This window comes from Bremia lactucae, linkage group LG7, assembly GCF_004359215.1.
Source record: "Bremia lactucae strain SF5 linkage group LG7, whole genome shotgun sequence".
NCBI classification, from domain to species: Eukaryota; Oomycota; class Peronosporomycetes; order Peronosporales; family Peronosporaceae; genus Bremia; species Bremia lactucae.
The window spans coordinates 3,174,001-3,196,464 of NC_090616.1; the positions used below are offsets into that span (position 1 = coordinate 3,174,001).

Sequence of the window (22,464 nt, forward strand, 5' to 3'; positions counted from 1 at the left end):
AGAAAGGTGCCGTCGACGATGGAAGAGGCAATCCAAATTGCCTTAGTTGAGGAGCAATCCTACAACAGTGCCTCGGCGACAGCTTGGTATAAGCCGTCGGCCGAGAGGACAGATGCCACTCCTATGGAGTTGGGCAATGCAGACGTGGTCTGTTTTAAATGCGGCAAGCGCGGCCATATGATGGCTCGCTGCTATGCCAGGGTCCCTGCTGGGGCAAAAATGCCCAGCAAGAGGACTCCCTTCCCAAAGGGCGATGGCAAGAACCAGCGTGCGAGACGCATGAGTTCTGCCTCGACCACTGAGGGGTCGGGAAATGCAGGAGCGCAGTAGGGGCGGGATGCCCTACTGACGCGGACTCTGAAGCTACCCCTAAGTTCAGAGTTGTCGAACAAATGGGTAGCATAGTCCCTGAGGTCTCGAAATTTCGGACCTCAACCCTGCTGGTCTATAGCGCTCATGTAAGAGGCTATGACCAGGTGATGACCCTCCTAGTGGATTCGGGTGCATCACAAAATTTTGTGAAACTCGCGGCTCTAAGAAAGAGACCGGCGATGTTTGAGTCGCTTTGCCAGGATGGCAAGCGAGAAGAGGCGACAGTTCGTTTAGCGAACGGCGCGCTCGTTAAGTCTGAGGGAGTTCACGTAGAACTCGCCTTCAGCTTTAGTGACTTCTCTAGTAAAGAGAAGTTCACAGTGCTTGATATGGAGAGTCCGTATGACCTCATCCTAGGCATGCTTATGGTTGGCAAGACACCAACCATGGATAGACTGGCGTACTCGCACAGTTGCAAACTCTACGCAGGACACCGGAAAGGATGTTCTCCTGCGAGAGGCGTATGCAACTGATGTCGTGTCAAACACAGTTGAGACTGCGTTGACGGGATGTCAAAAGTCACCAATCCCTACCCAGCTCGTGGAGACTGGGGTAGTGAAAAGGCCAATGACAAGTAGTCGTGTGACCAATAGTCCTGCACAGAGCCTAGAGCTTGTGGTAGTAGACGACGAGCTGACAAGAAGTCAAGCGTCTTATAAATCGGCACAGTGCTAGAGCCTGGTTCGGTTGGAAGGGGTGCGTTAGCCAGGAGAGCAACGGCACCTGCTTCCCAGTCAAAAGTCGTAGTTACTCAAAGAACGAGTACCCGACAGATCAGGACAATCAATGGCACGTCTAAAAGACTGACCGTTGGATCAGATCCTTTTAAATAAGACTGGCCTTCGAACGAGGTGTCGAGGCCGTCAAAGACGAAATTGCGGAGGCATCCTTAGTTGAGGTGCTCCAGCAAGTCTTCAAATCTGCCGAGGGGATAGTAAATCTCCCGGAGATTTCGTGGGATCTGTTCCTTGCCGAATTAAAGGAAAGAAAGATCCACGAAATAGTCACACAAGTTCCAGAAGAGAACTTGGTGGATTGTTGCTCGTCATCTACAATGGACGAGAGCGTCCTAGAAATGGACAAAAAGAAGCGGTTCGTTGCTCAGGGCTGGGATGCCTTGAGAGACAGTCCGTTCTTTGAGGTTCTGTGGGAACATCGCGATGTGTTCCCAGAAGAAGTACCGATCCGCCTATCAGCAGATAGGGGCATCGTGCACAAATAGACTCAAACCTGGCACCAAGTATTGTGTGACTAGGCAATGGCCGTTGCTTAAAGAACAAGTCGATTATATCGATGAGTTTTTCGTCAAGCGAGCCAAGATGGGACATGTGCGTGAGAGCAAGTCGCCGCACTGAAGCCCGACCGTTTGTGTGCGTAAAGTCACAGTTGGATGGCGCGTGGTTCATGCTTACAATAGGCTGAACACGGCGACCATTCCGGCTCAAACGTCAATCGCGCGGAAAGATGTTTTGTTGAATTCCATTGGAAAGTCAACTATCTTTTCCGCATTGGATTTGAAGGATGGCTACTATCAGGTACCCATGAGAGAATCCGATGTACCAAAGCAGCTGCAAGCACCCCAAGCGGTATACTTTTAGAGTGGCTTGTGATGCCTCATGGTTTGAAAAACGCAACGGCGACATTCAACCGAGTGGTGGCCCACGTGATGCGTCAGCACCGTGCCTACGCGCTCATTACTTTGACGATGTATTCGTACATAGTAGGGACGAGGACAGGCTGAGCGACATAAAGTCGCAAGCGTCACTAAGACGTTGTGTTGCAGCACTTAAAGGGCGCTTAATTGTACGTCAGCTTGCAAAAGTGCGACAGAGGGGTCCCCGAGATACCTGTGCTGGGCTGCATCGTCCAAGCGAGTCTTCAGGCGTTCATAAACCTGACGATCCATCACTCAGACATCCTGAAGATCCGAGGTCAGTCGCAAGTCTTGACCCTCGAGATCCACAATACGTCGTTCGGCAGCGCTTAACGCCTGCGACTGAATGGACGAAAGTAAGGCAGCCGCCATTAGGTGGCCGATCAATATCCTACGTATTTACGTGCCTGGCTTGGTAGCTGCCTATGAAAAGGAGCACAAGCTGATGTCTCTTCGGTAGTCTCAAATGGACTAGCAGAAGTAGCGTTGTGAGAAGAAAAAGAGGGAACAGTACCGCCTATGATTTCTTTCACACGCAAGCGGGCGAAATTGATTGGCTGCGACCGCTGTTCCATCGCATCGGAATGCGGATGAATGCGGCGCAAGAATTCCGCCTCGTATTGGTCGGGCGTTTCATTTGAACGCAACACGACCGGGATAGGGAAAATACGCCCAAGCGATTTTCCCTGAGCCCTCCATGAGTTAAAGACGCCATAATATTTATGAGCGCCTAAAAGAGCACGGTCTAGAAGCGACTCTCTTGACCCGTTTAAATGAGGCCATTTAGATAGAAGCTCAACATCCATTGACAAATTCGAGTGGTGAGAAGCGTTTTCTTGTTGAAAGCTTCTCAAAATACCATTAGTTAGAGCGGGTTCGAATGAGTTATCTCGTTCGTTGGCGAGGGTATCCCACCCTCGCAGGATTGTTGGGAACGTCGTTCTCAAATGATATAGGTCTCGTCCTGCAGTACGACGAGACCCATCCTCCTCACAGAAGGTCCATCGGAGAACGAGCGCTTCCTGCGCTTGTAAAAGAATTGAAGGATCCCAATCCCTTGACGCATCTCGTAAGAGATGAGCGTCCTTCAATGAGATCTTAAGGGAATGTGCTTCCTTAGGGGCATGACCTGGACCCTTAAAACAGTATGGACATGAGTACCCCGACGAGAGACAAGATATCACTGTCTCTCTGGACAAATGTTGCAGCTTGTAGCGTGACCGGCTACGGTAAGTTTCTCGAGCCGTTCGCGGAAAGCATTCAGCTTGTCAAGCCAGACCTCACGGCCTAGGTTTCGCACATTCTGTACAAAGGGTATCCAAGCTTGGAACAAAGGTTTCACGGACTCAGCCGCGGGTGATCCGGCGGCCTCCACAGTAGCCACTCAGTCGGGCGATGCCGGTGACTTGGACCAGTCACCTACAATGTCACCAACAGATAATCACCTTCAATAGGAGTATGAGGTGACGTGTTCCCGCAGTAGGCGCATTAGCGTCTACTGTAACATTTGCATTACCAATAGCTGCACTTATCCGTGCAGCTGCCAGCTTGCGGCCTCACGGGCCACGCGCACAGATTTGTTAGTCGCCATGTTTGTTTTGGCCAAAATGGTTAATGCAAAACATCGATATTTTGAGTAAAATCAATTATGCAAAATTACAGAGAAATACTCAACAGAATTTCCTGTCGCCCCTATATCAGTCACTATAGTGACTGTTGATTAGGGGGGTGTAACGGGGTGTCCCGTTACATAAGTAATTTTTATCTCTAAGAGAAATAATAAATATTTTTTTTCTTATAAGAGGAAATAAAATAAGAAGTTCAAAATTATTATTTCTATTAATTTTGACTTAAATAGTTCCAATATTACCAAAATTGGTAATTTTATGCAATAAGACATTAGCTCTATTGATAGGTGGATTTAAGTCTAAATCAACTCCGCCAATCGTTGCCAGACACGATTGTGCGGTGCGCAAGGAGGCGCAACACTTAGTTACTTATCATAAGATAAGTTTAGTAGTAGATAGAAGGTCGTTACGTAGGAAACTAAATGCATTTATACAGTTTTACTTTTTTTTAAAGACTTAGTCAGAACATTTAAGCTAAAGACCCGTTGCTTTATAAAAAACTTCCTCTGTACTCTTGTGTACGTGAAAATTCGAGGCACCTCACCTACACTGTTATTATTGTAAGGTTAACTAGTACTGATAAGTGCTAGTGAAAGGTGCCCCAATACACGCGCCCTATTTACGTTGAAGCCACGACACGAAGGCGAAATCGTAGAGGCGGAGGGCTTGTTGATGTGGTCACATGCAGACATGAACATTGGGATAGGTGCGACCGCTGCCTACGATTCAAACAGGGATAAAAGGAGGGATTATTTGTAACGGGCTAAAGTTGCCCTATGTTACACAATACCCGTTAAGTACACTTTGTTTACTTATGGGGATGGTCAATTACTTACGTGAACTAATTAGACCCATCACTTGGATGTGATTTACATAGCGACCCACCCTTGTGTATGTGATGCACCTGAGGGTATTCCCATTAACGAGGATGACGGCTATCGTTATTCAAATACGAGGCATTTATACGCTCGCAATATATATCAGTGTCTTCAGAGATAGCACTTATGATTGGTTAAAATAGATGTTAGATTTAATACGATTAATAATATAATATAAATCTCCTAATTGAGAAGTGCGCATGTGGAGCCGGATTACCACTCCCGTGACGTCATTAAAGCTAAGGTTTCACGTTGGGAGAGGTTGCTTAGGCGCCTACAAACTCAGGCTGAGTCATCAAGGGTGCAATATCCATAAGATACGTGGGGTGGCCCGTCTAATTCTACTGAGTATGGTGGGCCGATGTGGCACCTATCTCACCGTTCCTGCAGATATGTGCATAATTAGAGCGTGGCTGCTATAGTAGCGCCCGCCTACACTTGGTAGCACACGAAATCTTTCCCACGACCCGCATCTCTGCGTGTGTACGTGAGGATGAGCCTCAACATTGATTGCGCTCATTTCTTCCACCTCTCCATATATCATCGGGAGGTGGCAGGGCACTTGGCGCAGGGACTGGTGAACAAGCCCTCGCCAGGCTCTTGGGCAGTCCCTCTGAGAACATGTTGCTCAGTTGGAGCAGTATGAGGCATTCGTGCTCCGACAGCGGAGGGCCGCGTCCGAGGCACAGAGCCATGCTGCGGCGGAGTCCGACACTCCGACTCAGGATGAGCTGAGGCATCAGCAGGCTCGGAGCGAGGCTCTCAACAGGACTGTTGAGATGCTCTCTGCCCGGCCGCATCAGCCGAGGTCCATTCGGATGGAGCCGCCAAAGTTCGATGGAACTGCAGCGCACACGATTGTCCACTGGCTGTTAGCCGTGGAGCAATGCGGTGTGACGCAGCTCATCGAGGACGGCAGCCGGATGGTGTCGGACGCCATGTCGCACCTGCGCGGTAAGGCCCCAGAGTGGGCTTACTCGGCGCTTATGGTGGACGTAAGGCGTTTCCATCATAAATCATCTTAAAAAAAAGATTCGCGCCATGTGCCGCCGAACAACGAATTGTTGCTTCAGGCGCGCTTCTTTCGAGCGCGACAGGCGAAGCGATCTCTGCAAGATTATGTGCAAGAGATGTGCTCGCTGTCGGCGTCCATTACCTAAGGTCCAATTCTGAAAAACATTAAGCTGCCCACGTTTATGAACGGACTACGGAATGGCCCATCGTGACAGGCTCTTTTTGAAAGGTGCCGTCGACGATGGAACAGGCAATCCAAATTGCCATAGTTGAGGAGCAATCCTTTAACAGTACCTCAACGACAGCTTCGTATAAGCCGTCGGCCGAGAGGTCGGATGCCACTCCAACGGAGTTAGGCATTGGAGACGTAGTCTGCTACATGTTCGACAAGCACAGCCATATGATGGCTCACTGCTATTCCTATCCCTGCTAGAGCTAAGTCGCCCAGCAATAGAAAAACCTTGCACAAGCGTCATTTAGACGCTGTGGTGTAGACTCTAGAGGACGCCTAATTGTACGCCAACTTGCAAAAGTGCGTCATAGGGGTCTCCGAGATACCTGTGCTGGGCTGCATCGTAGGTACACATGGTGTATAAGCAGACCCATACAAGGTAAAATCGGTAAAGGAATGGCCAATCTCACGACATGTGAAGGATTTGCGTCAATTAATATGGATCGCTAATTGCCTACATAAGTATAGCAAGAATTATGAACTAAGCCCTAGTCTGACCCCCTTAAAAAGGTCACAGAATGGGTTAGGAATAACTAAATGCAACACATCAGTGAAGCAATCTCTTGTAGAACCACCGGTCTTGGCATTGCCAGACGCGGATAAGCCATTTAGCGTCGTCCGCAATGCAAGAAATTTTGCTATCGGCAGCGCGCTCATGCAGAAGGATGACGACGGCGTTGACCGTGTCATCTATTATCAGTCCCGAATTTTGAAAGCCGCAAAACTGAATACCTCGTGCATGACATGGAACTACTTTTAATAAAGAATGCTCCTGTAGAATTTCAAGTGCACCTGTTAAGCACTGAGCGATTTGTGGTTTATACAAATCACGCTTCACTGCGGACCGCTATTAACTCACCGCGACTCTCGCCTTAAATGGCAAGATGGCTTACGTTCTTCTCTAAATTCAACTTTACACTTGAATACATGCCGGTAAGTCGAATGTCTTGGCTGAAGCGTTATCGGGCAGACCAGACTTTGAGGCAAGACACCAGGAAGTGAGTCTCGAGCTTAAGCACGAGTTGTGTTGTCAACGTTGGCAGCCATGGAGATCTACCACGTAACGAGCTCATTGGCTTCTGGAATCGAAAAGAGCTACAGTCAGGAAGGCCATTGTCGCCTGCTGTTGGCTTACTTTGGTGGACGAAAGGTAACCCTTTCGTCGCACCTAAAAGCTAAGCTAAATCGCTTTAGCTACAGCGATGGCCTGTTATGGCATCAGCTGTCACCTTGTGATCCCTTGAGAACCTATGTGCCTCATGACACAGACCTCAAGCTGTCGATCCTTCACGAGCTCCACAATGCGCCATCTAATAAGCATCTGGGGCCGTAGAATGACATTTTTATGAGTGTCGGTTGAATTATGGTGGCCACACCTATATGCATGGGTGACCAACTATGTTCGCTCCTGCGAACAGTGTCAGCGCGTCAAGCCTGCCCCGTCCGGCAGTGTGCCTTTAAAGCTGCTGCCGATTCCAATAAATTGGTGGAAGTCGGTCATTCTGGACTTCATATTTGGCATGCTGCCTGACCATAAGGGTCATACGAGGCTCGTCGTATTTGTAGGCAGACTGAGCAAAATGGTGCATTTAGCATATAAAATATCGACCACAGGCAAGGAGGCAGCTCGCTTGCTCCTGGATCAAGTATACCGACAAAACAGGATGCCCGAATCCATAGTATCGGATCGGGATCCACGTTTACGTCGAGCTTTTGGTGTCATGTGTTTGAGCTTCTGGGTTTCAAGCTACACATGTCGACAGCCGATCCTCCTCTCAGACCGGTGGTAAAACAGAACGAGCCAATTTCGTCGTGGCGGCTGTACTGCGCACGGTAGCGACTCTTACGGTATAGAGCAAGCAATTGCTCTTCGTGAATCTCACTATTAATAACAGTGTCTAAGCCAGTACGGATGAGACATCGTTTTATATAGACATACTGCGCCATCCTCGGACGCCAGTCTCGTTTGTGCACAGCCCGAGTCTTAGTGGGGGGAGCTTTACTACGCTCGGTGCGAAAGAGGGACACAGTTAAGTCAATATGACGATGACATCATCTCAAAAACAAACTTGCCCTAGTGACCCTGCCAGTTTGGCAGTGGTCAATATGGAGTCGCGGCAAGTAATGCCTGTGCTCCCACACAATAATGATGTTTCGTTATTTGCAACTACGTCGTGTTACCGACCTCTCGGTGGTGTCATAGGCGAGTCAGATGCAAAAAGCGCGAGTAAAGTTCAACGCTTCGTGGAGAGCGATTACCTATTACACGAAAAGTCCGTGACGCGATGGCAAGCGCACAGGATAAACAAAAAGGATATGCGGACCGAAGCGTTCGCAAAACAATGAACGCCTTGGTGTTAAAAATAAAGTACTATCATGTATTGCTATTCTACCTGAAAATGTCATTTCTGTACTACCCGAAGGTACTACGAAATTATTGCCGCGTTTCATTGGGCCGTTTACGGTGGTCGAAGAGGTTGGAGACCTAAATTATAGGCTCACCCTTCCCCCGTATATGAAGAATATGAAGACGCACCCCGTATTTACGTGGGTCAGATGAAACCGTATATTGATTCAGGAGGGATCACATACCCCCATCCGTCTAAGGGGACCGATGGTGACGCCGACTGTGAGTCTAGCGTCGATCTTGTGCGGAAGACGGAAAAGGTGAAAGACTTCCCTTCGAATAACGCCTCCCAAAAGACACGGACTTTGAGAGCGGGGACGACTGAGCACTAGAGACGAGTCTCTCAAAACCTGGTACTCCAAAAAGTTTAGCCGAAGTTTCAGCCTTTTATAACCCTGACGAACTCTTGAGCGGACATCGTGAAGATCCGAAGTCAGTCGCGACTTGACTTACGAGATCTCCGATCCGTTGTTCAGAAGCGCTCAATGCCTGCGACTGAACGTCTGCGGGATAAGCTGCCGCGAGTAGGTGGCCGAAATCGCCGCTCGTATCGGGTGCCACCTGCACTGATGCATGCTGCTGGGAATCAACGCTTCTTTGTTCGAAGATTGGTTTCTACCGCTCTGTGCAGCAGAACCATCAAATTCTCGTCCAGTGGAGAGGATACGCATAAAGATCTAACTATTGAAAACCGATCGACGCGCTGCGCGTCGAGGTACCGGGCCTGGTGTCTGCCTATGAGAAGGAGCACCAGTTGTCGCATCGCTAATTCCGTATGGACTAGCAGGAGCAGCGTGGTGAGAAAAAAGGGGGTACAGTACCGCCCATGATTTCTATCACACAAGCGAAGTTTGGTCGCTGCGACCGTTATTTTGCTACATCGGAATGTGGCTAAAAGCGGCGCAGGAATTTCGCTTCGTATTGGTCGATTGATTCTTTGAATGCAACACGACCGGGATCAAGGAAACATGACCAGTGGTTTCCCCTGAGCCTTCCAGAACTATAGATGCTATCATGTATATGTGCATCTAGAATTGCGCGCTCTAGGAGCGGCGCACTCGTTCCATTCTCAAAAGGTCATTCGGATGGAGTTGGCATTGGTGGTATGCCACCAGTCACATAGCCGCATTCAATACGACTGGCTTGTGCCACCGACGGAACGCGCTCACGTGCCGTCGGTGGAGCTTTACGCTCAAGCTCTTCTGCGTCAGACCCAATGTGAACGAAGGTCTGAACGACAGGTGTTGTAATTCTAGCCAACTGAGAAGCAGCTGCGCCCCCATGAGCAGCGCTTTCACGAATGGTCGCTACGCTAGCTAGCGCAGACGACGAGACAGTTTCTTTGTTGACGTAAGGCGAGTTTGCCTTCGCAACGTTGGGCGTCTTCATGTTAGGAGCATGAGCGAAGTTTGGATGGGCAACAAAGCACCATCATTAGCTCGCTGTGCTCATCACTACTATGAGGTGATGGCAGCGGTGTCGACTCATTGTAGTCAACAATGAGCGACAGATCTTTTATCCTCACTGTGAAAGCGCGGTGGGTCTGTAAGTCAAGTTAGAGCAACAGCAGCAGTAGCTGTCGGCGTTGTAACTGTGGCACTGAGCGACGACGGCGCGTACGCTTCGTGCGTATTTGTGAGGGCGTCTTTGCAGACAACCCATCATCTTTGCCCCTCTTATGTTTCATGGCACCGTGTAAGTGCACACAGGTTGCTAGAGTGACTGAAAGGACTAAAGCAGCGCATAAAACAACTCGCTGTCCTCGTTCCCCTTCGACGAATTTTCAAAATGTAAATTCGTTCTTTAAGCGGGATTGTGTAACGGGCTAAAGTTGCCCTATGTTTCGCAATACCCGTTAAGTTCACAAAGTGTCCTTAACGGGATGGTCAAATACTTAAGTGAAGTAAATAGATCCACCCTTGTGTATGTGATGCACCTGAGGGCATTCGCATTAACGGGGATGACGCCTAGCGTCATCCAAGATACGAGGTATCTAGAATTATACGCTCGCAATAATATCGGTGCATATCTACAGAGATATCATTTATGATCGGTTAAAATAGGGGCTATATATTATATACGATTAAATATGAATTCGTGTGAAAACTACTTCCTAGTTGACAAGTGCGCACGTGGCCCCCGATTACCGCTTCCGTGACGTCACTTTAACAAAAAGTTCTAGTTAGTTTGGTGAGGTCGCTTAGGCGCCCCTAACTAACTCACTGCACGTGAGAGAAGACGGATAATGCTTCCTCACTGTGCTTAAAAGGTGTGTGCTAGCAGTGCGTGGCAGCTTTAAATAGCGCCCGCCTACAAGCTACGAAAGGTTAATTTTAACGATTTATAATAGGGATAAGCTAAGACTGTATCAATACATTTAGCTCCTACGTAACGAGCTTCTATCTACTACTGGTTTTATTATATTAATAACTAGCTTATGCATGGCGCCTACTTGCGCACCGCACAATCGTGTCTTGTGACGATTGGCGGGGTTGATTTAAACATAAATTAACCAATCGATAGAACTGACATCTTATTGCGTCAATATTAACAAATTTAGTAATATTTGGATCTATTTAGTTAAATAATAATAAAAATAACAATTTTGTACTTCTTATTCATTATGTTATATAGAAAATAATAATAATTTTTCCTCTAATAGAGAAATATTTATGTAAGGGAGACCCCGTTACAGATATCCCCGGCGATTTCGCTGAAACCAATTATCGCGTACGTTCACCGGCCGCCTTCCAGCAAGCTGGGTATGAAGTCACTAAGTAATACAGACTTGTTAAATTTCATTGTGATACCAAATCTTTTGTGCGTATTAATTAATGCGTTTGGAAGGACTTCGCCGAGAACCTTTACCCTTTAGACACTCATGCCATCGTAAAGCTTTTAGGCCAAGCAGCATTATTGCAATATTAAAGTTAGTTGTCTACATCTAGTGAGGACGAAATTTCTAGTAAGTTATATAATCCGTTTTTAAAATCGTATTCTGCGTCCAAAAAAGCGCCGCTGCGTTTATTGGCAACACAACTCCCACACCGCGATATCCCCAACATGCCTGCCGCGCCGTGACATCGCTTGTCTAGTACTCTTTAGTTGCCCTACCTATCCAATTGAACGTAAGTGAAACAGACTTGCTTTATTAGCGGTAATTGCCAAACAATACGTTCTTGCTTTCCATGGATATAACAACCGCATCACTCCAGGTTTAGTCGCGCCCTAACGCCACCCCGCAACTTCACCTGTTCAAGTATGGATTTAATATCGCAACAGCTGCTCAGTTTTTGACATGCAGCGCCACTGTGTTATTCCCATTGCAGACGGACAGGGATGAGGCAGCTGCACAATCAATTGTTGCCGATGTTACGCAGCAGCTCTTGTCAAGGTGGGCGTCTGAGCAGATCAATTGGCAAATCCGGGCGTCACAGATTGTCCGTGAATTAGTGCCGTTACAGGTAATCAGAATTGAGCGGCCCCCGCCAATCCAAATGATCCATCTGTCCCGGCATTCGCGAAGGGATGGAGATGTTGTTGTACAATCTGCACAACAGAACAACTCGGTTGCATTAAAGACTTTTCTGAGCAAGTTAATGTGATCAAGTCCGCGGTTGAGGATTCCTTGGTGCGAATTTAGGTTCTAGAGCAGAGTATGGCACGTCTCCGTCACATGATTGTAGCATTTTACAACGCATAAACGCCCGTTGAAACTGCTGACAGTCAAGCAATCTTTCAAAACACTCCTGATCATAAAGATGTTGATCATGCAGAATAAAAAAAAAATTGAGAATCGTGATTTCTTCACATCCCAGCTCAGAAAGATCAACTAAATGAATGTGTCCTACACCAGGGTTAAATCGTCCTGAAAGTGACTATCCGCATTTACGAAAGAGATTGTGCATTTTGTTGTTTTTATATTATTCAAGCATTAAGGAGATTGCCACTGGCATATCTCCAGCCTTGAGATTCAATTATGACGAAGTTCTCTTATTGGAACCCCGCACCCCTCATTACACTATGGGGAATTTCGGCTACAGGGCTCCTCCCACCCAACTATCACACACCTTCGGTGCGGGTTGGCAGGGCGGCCATCCATTGGATGGTTGCTCGTCTGCTTTTTAGCCTATCTCCGGCGTTGTGTCATCGTACCGCCCTCCGCGGGTATCGATCCAGGTACCTCCCGGTCCCAGTTCCAGTGCTTAACCACTCGGCCACTGAGGTCGATATCTCGTGCCTTGACTGAGCCTACTGTGTGGTACCCAGGAATGCACTCTGTGTGGATTGCTGACGGCGCACAGATTCATTGTCACCCAAGTTTTACAAATAACCCTCGGTCGCTAGTGATTATACTCATATTTTTGCCTGCGTATTGTCCCTTTTACTATCCTATTGAGGTGATATTTGGATTGATTAGGAAATGCATGCAGCGTTTGTAGTTTACGGCAGCAGTCCATGAATTTGCTCCGATCAAATGTCCCTCAGTCATGTAGGTATCCAATCGACGTTCCCACCCGATAAAGCAAAGCAATTATGTCCTTGGCGTTCTGGTAGATTCGCCTCGATAGAGCAGCTTTTGCCCCTACATGGTAATTAAAGTGTTAAATGTAAAAATCAAAATACCACCAGACAACATATTCGATGTGATTACCTCCAAGGCATAACCTCGCTTTCTTAACATCCCGCGATTATCAAATGAGACTTCGTCCAAAAACCGCAAAGTAAAATGCGTCCAATCCACGGTATTGATCTCACACTCGAAACGCATGATATCCGATTGCTTGATATTTATTGCGCGGCGTTTCAGAACCTTTCTTGGAGTATCAGCATTGTATATTATCAATTTAAACTTTCCGATATGTAGAATAAGAGACTGACCTTATACGTGAAGTTGAAGTCTCGAAGGATTCACCAAATTGTCGAGCAGCTGATGTCTATGCTCCACTTTGCTGCAAAAGCATGCTTGGTCTCGTCCAGGTATGAAAGTGGGTGGCTGATTATATAACAACGCAGCCATTCGCGCTTTTCCGCATTGTACTTTTGATTTGGAACTTCTGTGATTAAACGTGCAGGAAAGCCAGTCTTCTCTTACGCATTAATCCAGGCGCTGACGGTAGACCGGGCTTATCGGTAGACGGTCTTCGTAAAGCTCAGAAAGTAGTAGGCGTACAGAGCGTATAACTTCGTGTTTTCAGAAGCGTGCTGACGCTCGATTGGAGAGAAGAGAGAAGCATAGTGTGTAACGAAGCACCTTATACTAGCACTGATCAGTACTTCTTAACCTTACCCAATTACTGTGTAGGTTTTCTTAGGTGCCTTGAAACTTCACGTACGCAAAGGTACAGAGGAAGGTTTCTATGCTAAGGGTCTTAAGTTTGAAGGTCTTGAATAAAGCTTTAGAATAGAGAAAAAGTAAAACTGTATAATTTCTTTCCTTGCCTACGTAACGATCTTCTATCTTATACTGAACTTATTATTTTGATAATTAACTGAGAATAGCGCCTCCTTGCGCACCGCACAATCGTGTCTTATGGTATTTTGACGATACCCGCGATTATCAAATGAGACTTCGTCCAAAAACCGCAAAGTAACTCAAACTTAAATCAACCAATCAATTTGAACTAATGTCTTATTGCATCAATATTACCAAATTTGGTGGTATTGGAACTATTTAAGCCAAAATTAATGAAGATAATAATTCTGTACTTCTTCATTTATATCTTCTTACAGGAAGTAATACTTATTATTCGACTTATAGGAGTTGATACTTTTATTACGGGACACCCCGTTACATCGCCCCCCTCCCTTAACCAACAGTCACTATTGTGACTGACGTAGGGTGACAGTAAATACTATTTTGTCTTTCCCCGTAATTTTGCATGATTGGCTTTGAACAAAATACCGATTTTATTTGCATTATTAATTTTGACTAGAATCAATGGCGACTAACAGGTCTGTGCGCGTGGCCTGAAAGGCCACAAAGCTAACAGCTGTACGGATTAGTGCATCTATTGGTAATGCAAATGTTACAGTAGACGCTAATGCGTCATATGCGGGGAATACGTCACCTCATACTCCCATTGGTGGTGACTTGAACATGTCATCTTATGATGACATTGCAGGTGACGGTGACAAGTCACCTGCTACACCGATTGTAGGTGACTGGTCCAAGTCACCGGCATCGCCCAACTAAGTGGCTTCTATGAAGGCCGCCGGATCACCCGCGGCCGAGTCCGTTAGACCTTTGGGTCCTAACGTGACAACCAGAGAGGTGATGACGAGGCTGGTCAACTCGTCGGACTTCTTTGATGCGGAGCCATCTGATGACGATTCCGTGGGCAATGATCATTCTCGCGACGTTAGGATGCTCGTGAAGGGAAGAAGGCGGCTGGTGGTGCTAGTTTGCGACACCAGGAAAGGAGTGATTTGTGCTTCAAGGGCCAAGTTAACGTTAGCATGAGCCACCAGGAGAGGGACTACAATACGTTGCGGTTCGCTCCTGAAATGAAGCCTTGATTGCCCTCTGTTGGTAACCTCATTCGTTGGTCTGGTATGCCAACGATCGATATCATATTTCCGTTATTCGACTCAACCAGGCTTCACAAGCTTGGTAAGTCGAATAACGGAAATCATCGATCCCTTTTTTGGCATCGGTGGTACTCTTGTAAGCGGGCAAAGGATGTGAAACCTTTGTTCCAAGCTTGGAGAGCCTTTGTACAGAATGCAAAGCATAGGCCGTGAGGTCTGGCTTGACAAGCTGAATGCTTTCCGTGAACAGTTCGAAAAACGGACCGTAGCGGTCACGCTATAAGCTGCACCATTTGTCCAGAGAGGCAGGGATGCCTTGTCTCTCGTAAGGGAATTCATGTCTATGCTGTCTTAAGGTTGCTGGTCATGCCCCTAAGGAAGCATGCTTTCTTAAAGAGAATCGCCAGTATTGACGATTGCATCAAGCTTTGCTTGATACCTTCAAAGGAATGCTGACAATCCCCATTGGAGGACTCTCATCTCTTACGAGATGCGTCAAGCGATTGGGAACCTCCAACCATTTTACGAGCGCAGGAAGCGCTCAGCTAGTCATGTCACAAGGCCTTTAGAAGGCTCCAGCTACGTTATCCGATGGACCTTCTGTCGAGGACAATGGGTCTTGTCGGGATGCAGGACGAGACCACATCAGTTCATAATAAGGTTCCCATTTATCATGCGAGGGAGGATACCCTCGCCAACGAACGAGATAATTCGTTCGAACCCCCTCTACCTCACAGTGGTTGGAGAAGCTTTAAACAGAAAACGCTTCCCACCACTCGAATTAGCCAATGGATGTCGAGGGGGAGGAAAAACTGGGCTCGCCTCGTTTGAAAGAATGGCGAGATAATTGTTTTTCTTCGCGGAGTATCACTTCTCCGTAGAGTATAAACCAGGACGACTTAACGTCTTCGCTGATGCCTTTTTGCGCCGGCCCGATTTGAGCTGCACAAATCAACAGTGGGCATAAAGCCACGTTACAACAATCAACAAAAAACATAATGCCACTGTTGCAGCAATAGTGTTCCGTCGTCAACATTATTTGAAGACGTTAGAAGAGCTTATGAAGAAGATAAGGCTCTAAAAGGGTTGATGGATCTCCTTAGAATCCATCCTAACAGTCCTTAAAAGGATTGCCGAGATTGTATAAATCCTCAACAGATCGATACACAACACGCAGTGGGTTACTGTATTTCACAGCCATTTCTGGTGACACACCTCGTGTCGGCATCCCCGCCCATAATGATTTGCGTTTACGCATCATGTTTGAGTGCCACGATGCACCAATAAGTGGTCATCGTGGCGTGAGAAGACTTATCTCACGAAGAGTTGCGACTTCTATTGGCCACGCCAGTATGAGTTCGTCTGCAAGTACGTACGTGCTTGCGAAATTTGTCAACGGGTGAAGCAGAGCTTAATCCTGTGCTCCGTTTCAATCGCTGCCTATTCCGGCACTCTTTACGCAGAAAGCACCTTGTTGGTGCATTTCAAACGTATGAATCGATGAATATTCCAGACCCAAAACTTTTATATGATTTTATTAAAGTATCGAATTATTTGACGAGATGATTATTGTCGAAATGCTTTAGAAGTATTTAGGGAATTAAGTATTGTCGATTTCAAAGAAAATTCAAATTTTGCGTTTTTCTGCGTTTTTTTGGCAGTTTTCATCCCTTCTGACCGCCCTTACATTTTCTCTATTCTTAAGCCTTAGTCTAGAACTTTAAGCCAAGACCCTTAGCTTTTGAAAACCTTCTTCTGTACCTTTGTGAACGTAAAGTTTCAAGGTAGGGTTTCGATCTGAACCAGTTCACGGGCTAACCCATTGAGTCGAAATATGGTGTCAACAAAGACATGAGCACAGCCCTTGGTTGCGATCGACTCCGGTACTGCAGCAAAATGTACAATTTTGCTGAAACGATCAACAAAATTAAGAATATATTTTGTCGTCGGAAATTAGAAGACGAAGTCCATGGATACGGACTGCCAGCACTCTGCCCGCGTGCAGTATCCTGATTTGATAGCGAGCTGTGCAATTGCTCCTGAAGCAGGAAAATGTGTAAGGTGACTCGGGCGCTTCTTTAACCATTGACTAAACAGCACTAGTGTTCGTCAAGCGCCTTAATCCCAGTCAATATCTTACAGCAAGCGTACGTCAACATGATTAGAAGCATATATACGAAGTTCAAAGCTTAAATCTCGGGACTCAAAAGTTGATGGAACAATTATGTACCAGCCCGGAGAGTATCTTTGAAAAGACTTTGCTAAAACACCGCTACGTGCATTGCTCACGTACATGCCTCCACCCGATGTGACACCCGCAAATGCGAGTTTGGGATTACTTGACAGCATTATTTCGCCGTCTGACGTACTATTAAACACTGATAAATTTATGGACGGACCACTCACATAATCTCCTGTGGTATGAGACCCGCTTCTCGCTGCATCTTCCTTTTGTTCATCGACCAGTAATCGAGCTAATAAATCGCATTCCTGAGTGACATGCACCAAGTACTTTGGGTTTGATGTGTAGCACCCGTAAATATCACATCCCGCCGCTGATCCAGTCTGGAGGTTCCACTTGCCACGAAGTCTTATTAGCTCCATACCATGGCCTTCAGCAGGAATTTGATGATAAGCAATACTCGTTCCTGCAGGCGGATCGCTTACGATGCGCAATGTAAATTTGCCCAGAACACATTGTTCAAACGTAGAAGGGATCAAGACAATATCGTGTAAGCTGGAAGCTAGAAGTGCTGCATCTATTTCGATATAACAAAACCCAAGCCGATATTTACCTGAACTGAGAACCTGAAATGACTCACCGTCTACTATATCTGCGTTTTCTGCGGCATACAATCCACATACTCGCTCGCGTGTGTGCAAAGCTGCCCGCAAATTGATCGGAAAAGCAACTGTATCTTTCTTCTTGGTAGAAATCACCTCCGTCTCAAGGAAAATATGAAGCGATCGAAGCGGCTGTTGCAGCTGCAAATGGAATTGTGGATTATCCATGAATGTTGAGTAAAGCGGGCGTCCGCCAGCACATGCTCGGTCCCACGCACCCGCTATGACAACAGAAGTGGGCAGACTTGTCACGAATTGCTGAATAGGCAAACAGGAAAATGGGCGGGTTGAAAACACTGAAATCGTGTAGTCAAGAGGCGCAACTTTTTCATATTGTGAAGCTACAAGAGTAAAACATGGATTAAGGTCGCTTGCGAAATCCAAATCCAAGCTTACAAGAGTATGCAAGTTATTGCTATATGTGCCTCGCGATACAGCGCAGTGGTTATAAAATACTCGCTTTCCAGGCGTACCGCGATAAACATGTAGCGTCAGACATTGCTGATTCGAATTTTCTGTGCCGCGTTGAATGACATTAACATGCTTCGACAGCAGAATCCACATGGTGCATGAAGTAGCTGCGGCAAGAGCTCCTTCTAGAGGGCCGTTCTTGCGAAAGATAAGAGTGTACTGAGGGTTGAACCCAAGAGTGAAGGAATCATTTACAGGCCCAAGCTCGAAAGGCCAGTGTTCGTGGTGAACCTCTTTATACGGAAAGAGCTCAGGATTCCAGTTCATGTATAAATTCTCAAAATAATATTTCACTGATTCAAAGTCAATCCAAAACAAGCCTTGGTCCTGAAGTCCGTCAGCTTTCTCGATAATAGGATTTTCAGTTGCATAAAATTGGCGTTGATAGGCCCGCAGCTCGTGTCCAATGGCACCATCCCATCGGGCCTTGTCGTGACGCGAAAACGGCCCCTTCCAGCTCATCTTGCGCCATGGGTTTTTCACCAACAGCAGCCGGATCTTTCTACCGTTTTGAGAATAATCGGTGAGTTCATAGACGTTAAGGACAGCGTAGACGTGCACGGGAACGAGTCCGATTTCTTTGCCCTCCTGCTTTGTAATGTCCCCAGTTGACATTGTTATGATACAATCCCCAAAATGAAACGCGCTTTGAAGCTGCTTCCATAGTCTTTCTTCTTTACTTGGCGCGTCATGAAGCTCAGAAATTAAAATGCTTTCTGGAATCCATCCTGTAAGAGCAAACAAATCGATGCCTGAATTTCCTCCAGGAAAATCATAGCCTCCGTTCAGCTTTAAATAAGCTTTTTCGATAAGGCTAACCCAGAGTTCATTCTTTCGTGTCGTGCAACTTGACAGAAGCTGCCCCGAAATAGCGCTGACGGGTAGCAAGTCATCAATGACAACTTTACGCGGCACACCGTTTGCCCACAGTTTAACCACGTACTTCCCGTACGGATTGTACACTAGTTGCTTCGTCCTCTTATCTGCTGGAAACATAATGTTCGTAATAAGGCGTTTCTTAAATCTTTGCTCGTACGCTGCAGCAATACACAGCGACGCGACAAACGAGCAGTCAGTGACGATGTCCTGCTTTACGACCAGCGGGTTCACTCCGCCTCCTGCAATCATTACTGGAGCAAGGCCACAACTTGCAGCATAGTCACTTGGTCTCATCCACACCGCCTCCTTTGTCTTTTGTTTTGCTGAAAGTGGCACATGTCCGTCTGGATCATAAAAGAGTCCTGATGGATTAAACGTCTCGCGACCGTCCAGATCATCAACCCAAGGAACAAACAAAAGTCCATTTATCTGCGATGACCTGCGCAGCACGTCCAGCTCCTGAGAAGAGTACGCCTTCATTAGTTTGTCCTCTGGCTTCCAGCAAGCTTCTATTGTGGGATCAGCTAGAGGAGTCGGACCTGATGCGTTAGCTAGGACTACGTCGGGCTGTCCTTTTGGCGGGTCTGGCCACTGCAGCACTGCAACGTCCACATCATCGCGACTGCTATCATTCTGCTGGTTCATCTGATTTTTCGCCTTCAAGAGTGATATGTAGTCGATGACATACTCAATCTGCTCCTTCAACGTCGCCCTGGCCATATTCTCGCTGGGAGGAAGCGCATTCAGCGCCAGCATGTAAGTATCGGCAGCGGCAATGTACCTTGCGACGGTATCACTAAAAGCTGATCCAGAACTTTCAAGATCCCTCGCTGCAGCATGTTGGGTCATCGCTTCATGCAGCAGAAAGTCGCTCGACTGCTGCAGCGCCGTCATGCGCGTCGTCAGTTCGGCGATCGTGAGCTGCAGATGCTCGCGCTGCACCGCTGACTCCACAACTGCTAAGCGCTTAAAAATATGCAAAGCCTTTTCAAACAGTGAAAGTGCCTCATTCCACTGACCTGCGCGCTGATATCGCTGCGCCTGATGGGCTGCTGCCTGCGCTTCGGCATAATGCCTCTCAGCCATCTTTGTACCCTCTTCTCTTTAATTGGTTAAAACTTTACGTGCAGCGATTGGAGGAAAAGAAAAGTCAAATTGCAATTAACGTCCTAGGTATCCGCATCATGGCCGGCAAAGACGCGTGGAAGCCCTTTGTAAAGTTCGAGTACCAGAAGTTACTGCCTGCCGGGCTTCGTAATAAGGTACACGCAAATATTTTTGAGCGGTTCATTGATCGCTGAGATTTTGTCACGGCTGCAGCTGCGCAAATTGCTCGTTTTTGCGGAGGCCACGGGCACCAAGCAATTGAACCAGTCGCCGGCTGTATCGCAAGGCTATCGCTATCCATCGCCCGACAAACAGGCCGAGGGTGTGTTTGTACCATCTAGCGACTCTAAGGAAAGCATTTACAATATAAATTACTACACGCGCGATATTCGCCGCTTTCCCTACCCCATCGAAGTGGGCATGCACCCATCCCTGCCCATATCGAAGCCTGTTGAAATCCCGGCGGAAGCTAAACGTGGATCACCAGGTAACAAAAACCCAGCTGTACTGAGTTACGACCCCACGGGTACACGCTCTGCCATGAGCACGACCCACGAGGCTCGCGACAAGCTCATTCTGCAGAAGTTTTCTACTCACAATGTGCGCTTTGAATGGGAGGGCGACGCCGAAAAGGAAATTCTTGACGATCTTGACTCTAAAAACCTACCGCCGACTCCCGGTCGCCCTTTTGTATGGGACTTTCCGTCGCAGAGCCGCGTTATGCGCTGGTAAATCGCCTAACGAAGTGAATAAGATGCTTTAATGAGACAATTTTAACATTCTATGAGTTTTGGGCTATTCTTTGTTTTTGGGTCTGTCTGCGAAACTCAAGCTCACAACTTTTTTGAAAAGATGCTTACTCTGATGCCGGAACTTCCGACGGTGCCCATACCCGAAGTCGTGGCCAAGACGGATCAGTCCATCACGCTGCGCATGCAGCGGCTTTCTTACATACATGATGACGCCCGGTACAAGCTCCAGGCGGTCAGTTTTTGTCATCTCACTTTTCTTTGTTGTATTTCTTTTAACTCGTTCAATTTTCTCAGAGCCACAGCGAGCATGGATATGTCTACTACTCGTGGAATGACTCCGCGTTTTTTTCGACTAGAATGTTTGCTGTGAATGGACTCAAGCCCAATACGGTGCGGCTCTTATTGTTTTGTGGTAGCAGCCTCTTTTTTTATAACGAAATGCTGCTACATAGACGTACGTGTTCCGTGTGCGCGTGGTGCACGAAAGTAAGCGCCAATGTGGAGAGTGGTCGCTACTTACACCATACGTGCGCACATTTACGGAAGACGAGGACGCCAAGCGCTCGGGTACCGTCTTTGAGCATGCACTTAAGCTCGAGCGACAACATAAGAGCGTTTTACAGGGGCAAATTTCCAAGCTTACGGGCATGCTGAATGAACGAAAGTCATCGCGCGAAGTCGAACAAAAGGTTCAGGAGCACGAAGATATGCTGGCCAGTCGCCGTATTATCGACTCACGGCTCACAAAGTTGCAGCGGGAGCTTAGTATGCAAACAGCAGCTCTGCAATCGGTCAAGAGTCAGCGAGCTGCAGATGAGAATATGATTTCTGAGTTACTGAATGAGCAAGAAAAGTTAAGAGCTGCTCAGAATGAGCAACAAGGACAGGTGAAGTACGATTTGGAAGTGCAAACGCTGCGTGAGCAGCTGGAATCGAATGCAGAAGCGCTACGCAAGCATCAAGAGCAAGTTAATGCTAGTTATGAGCAGATTGCACGATATGAAGCGTCTTTGGAGGCGAAGAAGAGCGAAATAATTGAGAAGGAGGAGGAAGTTGAGCGAATTATGGCCGACTGCAATCGGATCGTACAGGAGCAAGCTGATGTGGCTCACGTGAAGCAGCTTGAAGTTGAAGATGCCTTGTTAGAGGCCAAAACATCCTTGGAGCAACAGCTGGACATCAATACCTACTTGCGTGAAGAAGTTTCCCGCCTTCGTGAAGAAAATCACCATTTAAAAAACCAGATTGAGGAAGTGGATTCGGAAGTGGTGCCTAGGTTGGTGCGTCTAGAAGACGAAAATGAACAGCTGCGCGCACGGCTAAGTGCAAGGTAAGTTGCGGAGTATCAGTGCTTGAGTTACGAGCCACTTTTAAATTTACTTCATGTATTGTATTGCAAAATATATCGAAAGAGCTTTAACAATAGAACTACGACACAATATTGTTTTGCAACTTTTCCAAACTTTGTGAGCGATAAAATTCAGCTGAAAAGCAAACTTAGCGGCACGCTTAAGGGAAATCTTTTACAGTCTGCCCACGATTGAGCTACCAAAGTGGGTGACAATCTTGCTTTTACGTAGCGATTCCTATTCTATCATCGCCACGAGCACTTTAAAAATTAGTAAAACTTCGTGAGTAAACTGCAAGGTGATTTGACAGCTTATTTGAGTGGCTCGCTAGACATGTTTTACGTTG

The 22,464-nt window shown here is 47.0% G+C and overlaps 3 protein-coding genes across 3 annotated transcripts; 2 read left to right on the top strand and 1 right to left on the bottom strand.

Moving 5' to 3' along the window:
- Window positions 1-12,914: 12,914 nt before the first annotated feature.
- CCR75_004071 (uncharacterized protein) lies at window positions 12,915-13,369 on the top strand (the record flags this gene model as incomplete). Its single annotated transcript, XM_067962161.1, has 3 exons — window positions 12,915-13,019; window positions 13,053-13,165; window positions 13,261-13,369. 3 exons carry the CDS (start codon window positions 12,915-12,917, stop codon window positions 13,367-13,369), a joined length of 327 nt encoding a protein of 108 aa, XP_067822271.1.
- A 3,483-nt stretch (window positions 13,370-16,852) lies between these two features.
- On the bottom strand, window positions 16,853-19,996 carry CCR75_004070 (uncharacterized protein; the record flags this gene model as incomplete). The annotated part of the gene is made up of 1 exon (XM_067962160.1): window positions 16,853-19,996. The coding sequence occupies one exon, from the start codon at window positions 19,994-19,996 to the stop codon at window positions 16,853-16,855; it is 3,144 nt and encodes a 1,047-aa protein (XP_067822270.1).
- Window positions 19,997-20,800: 804 nt separating this feature from the next.
- On the top strand, window positions 20,801-22,231 carry CCR75_004069 (uncharacterized protein; the record flags this gene model as incomplete). Its single annotated transcript, XM_067962159.1, has 3 exons — window positions 20,801-21,001; window positions 21,064-21,159; window positions 21,222-22,231. The coding sequence occupies 3 exons, from the start codon at window positions 20,801-20,803 to the stop codon at window positions 22,101-22,103; spliced, it is 1,179 nt and encodes a 392-aa protein (XP_067822363.1). The 3' UTR covers window positions 22,104-22,231.
- Between the last annotated feature and the right edge of the window lie 233 nt (window positions 22,232-22,464).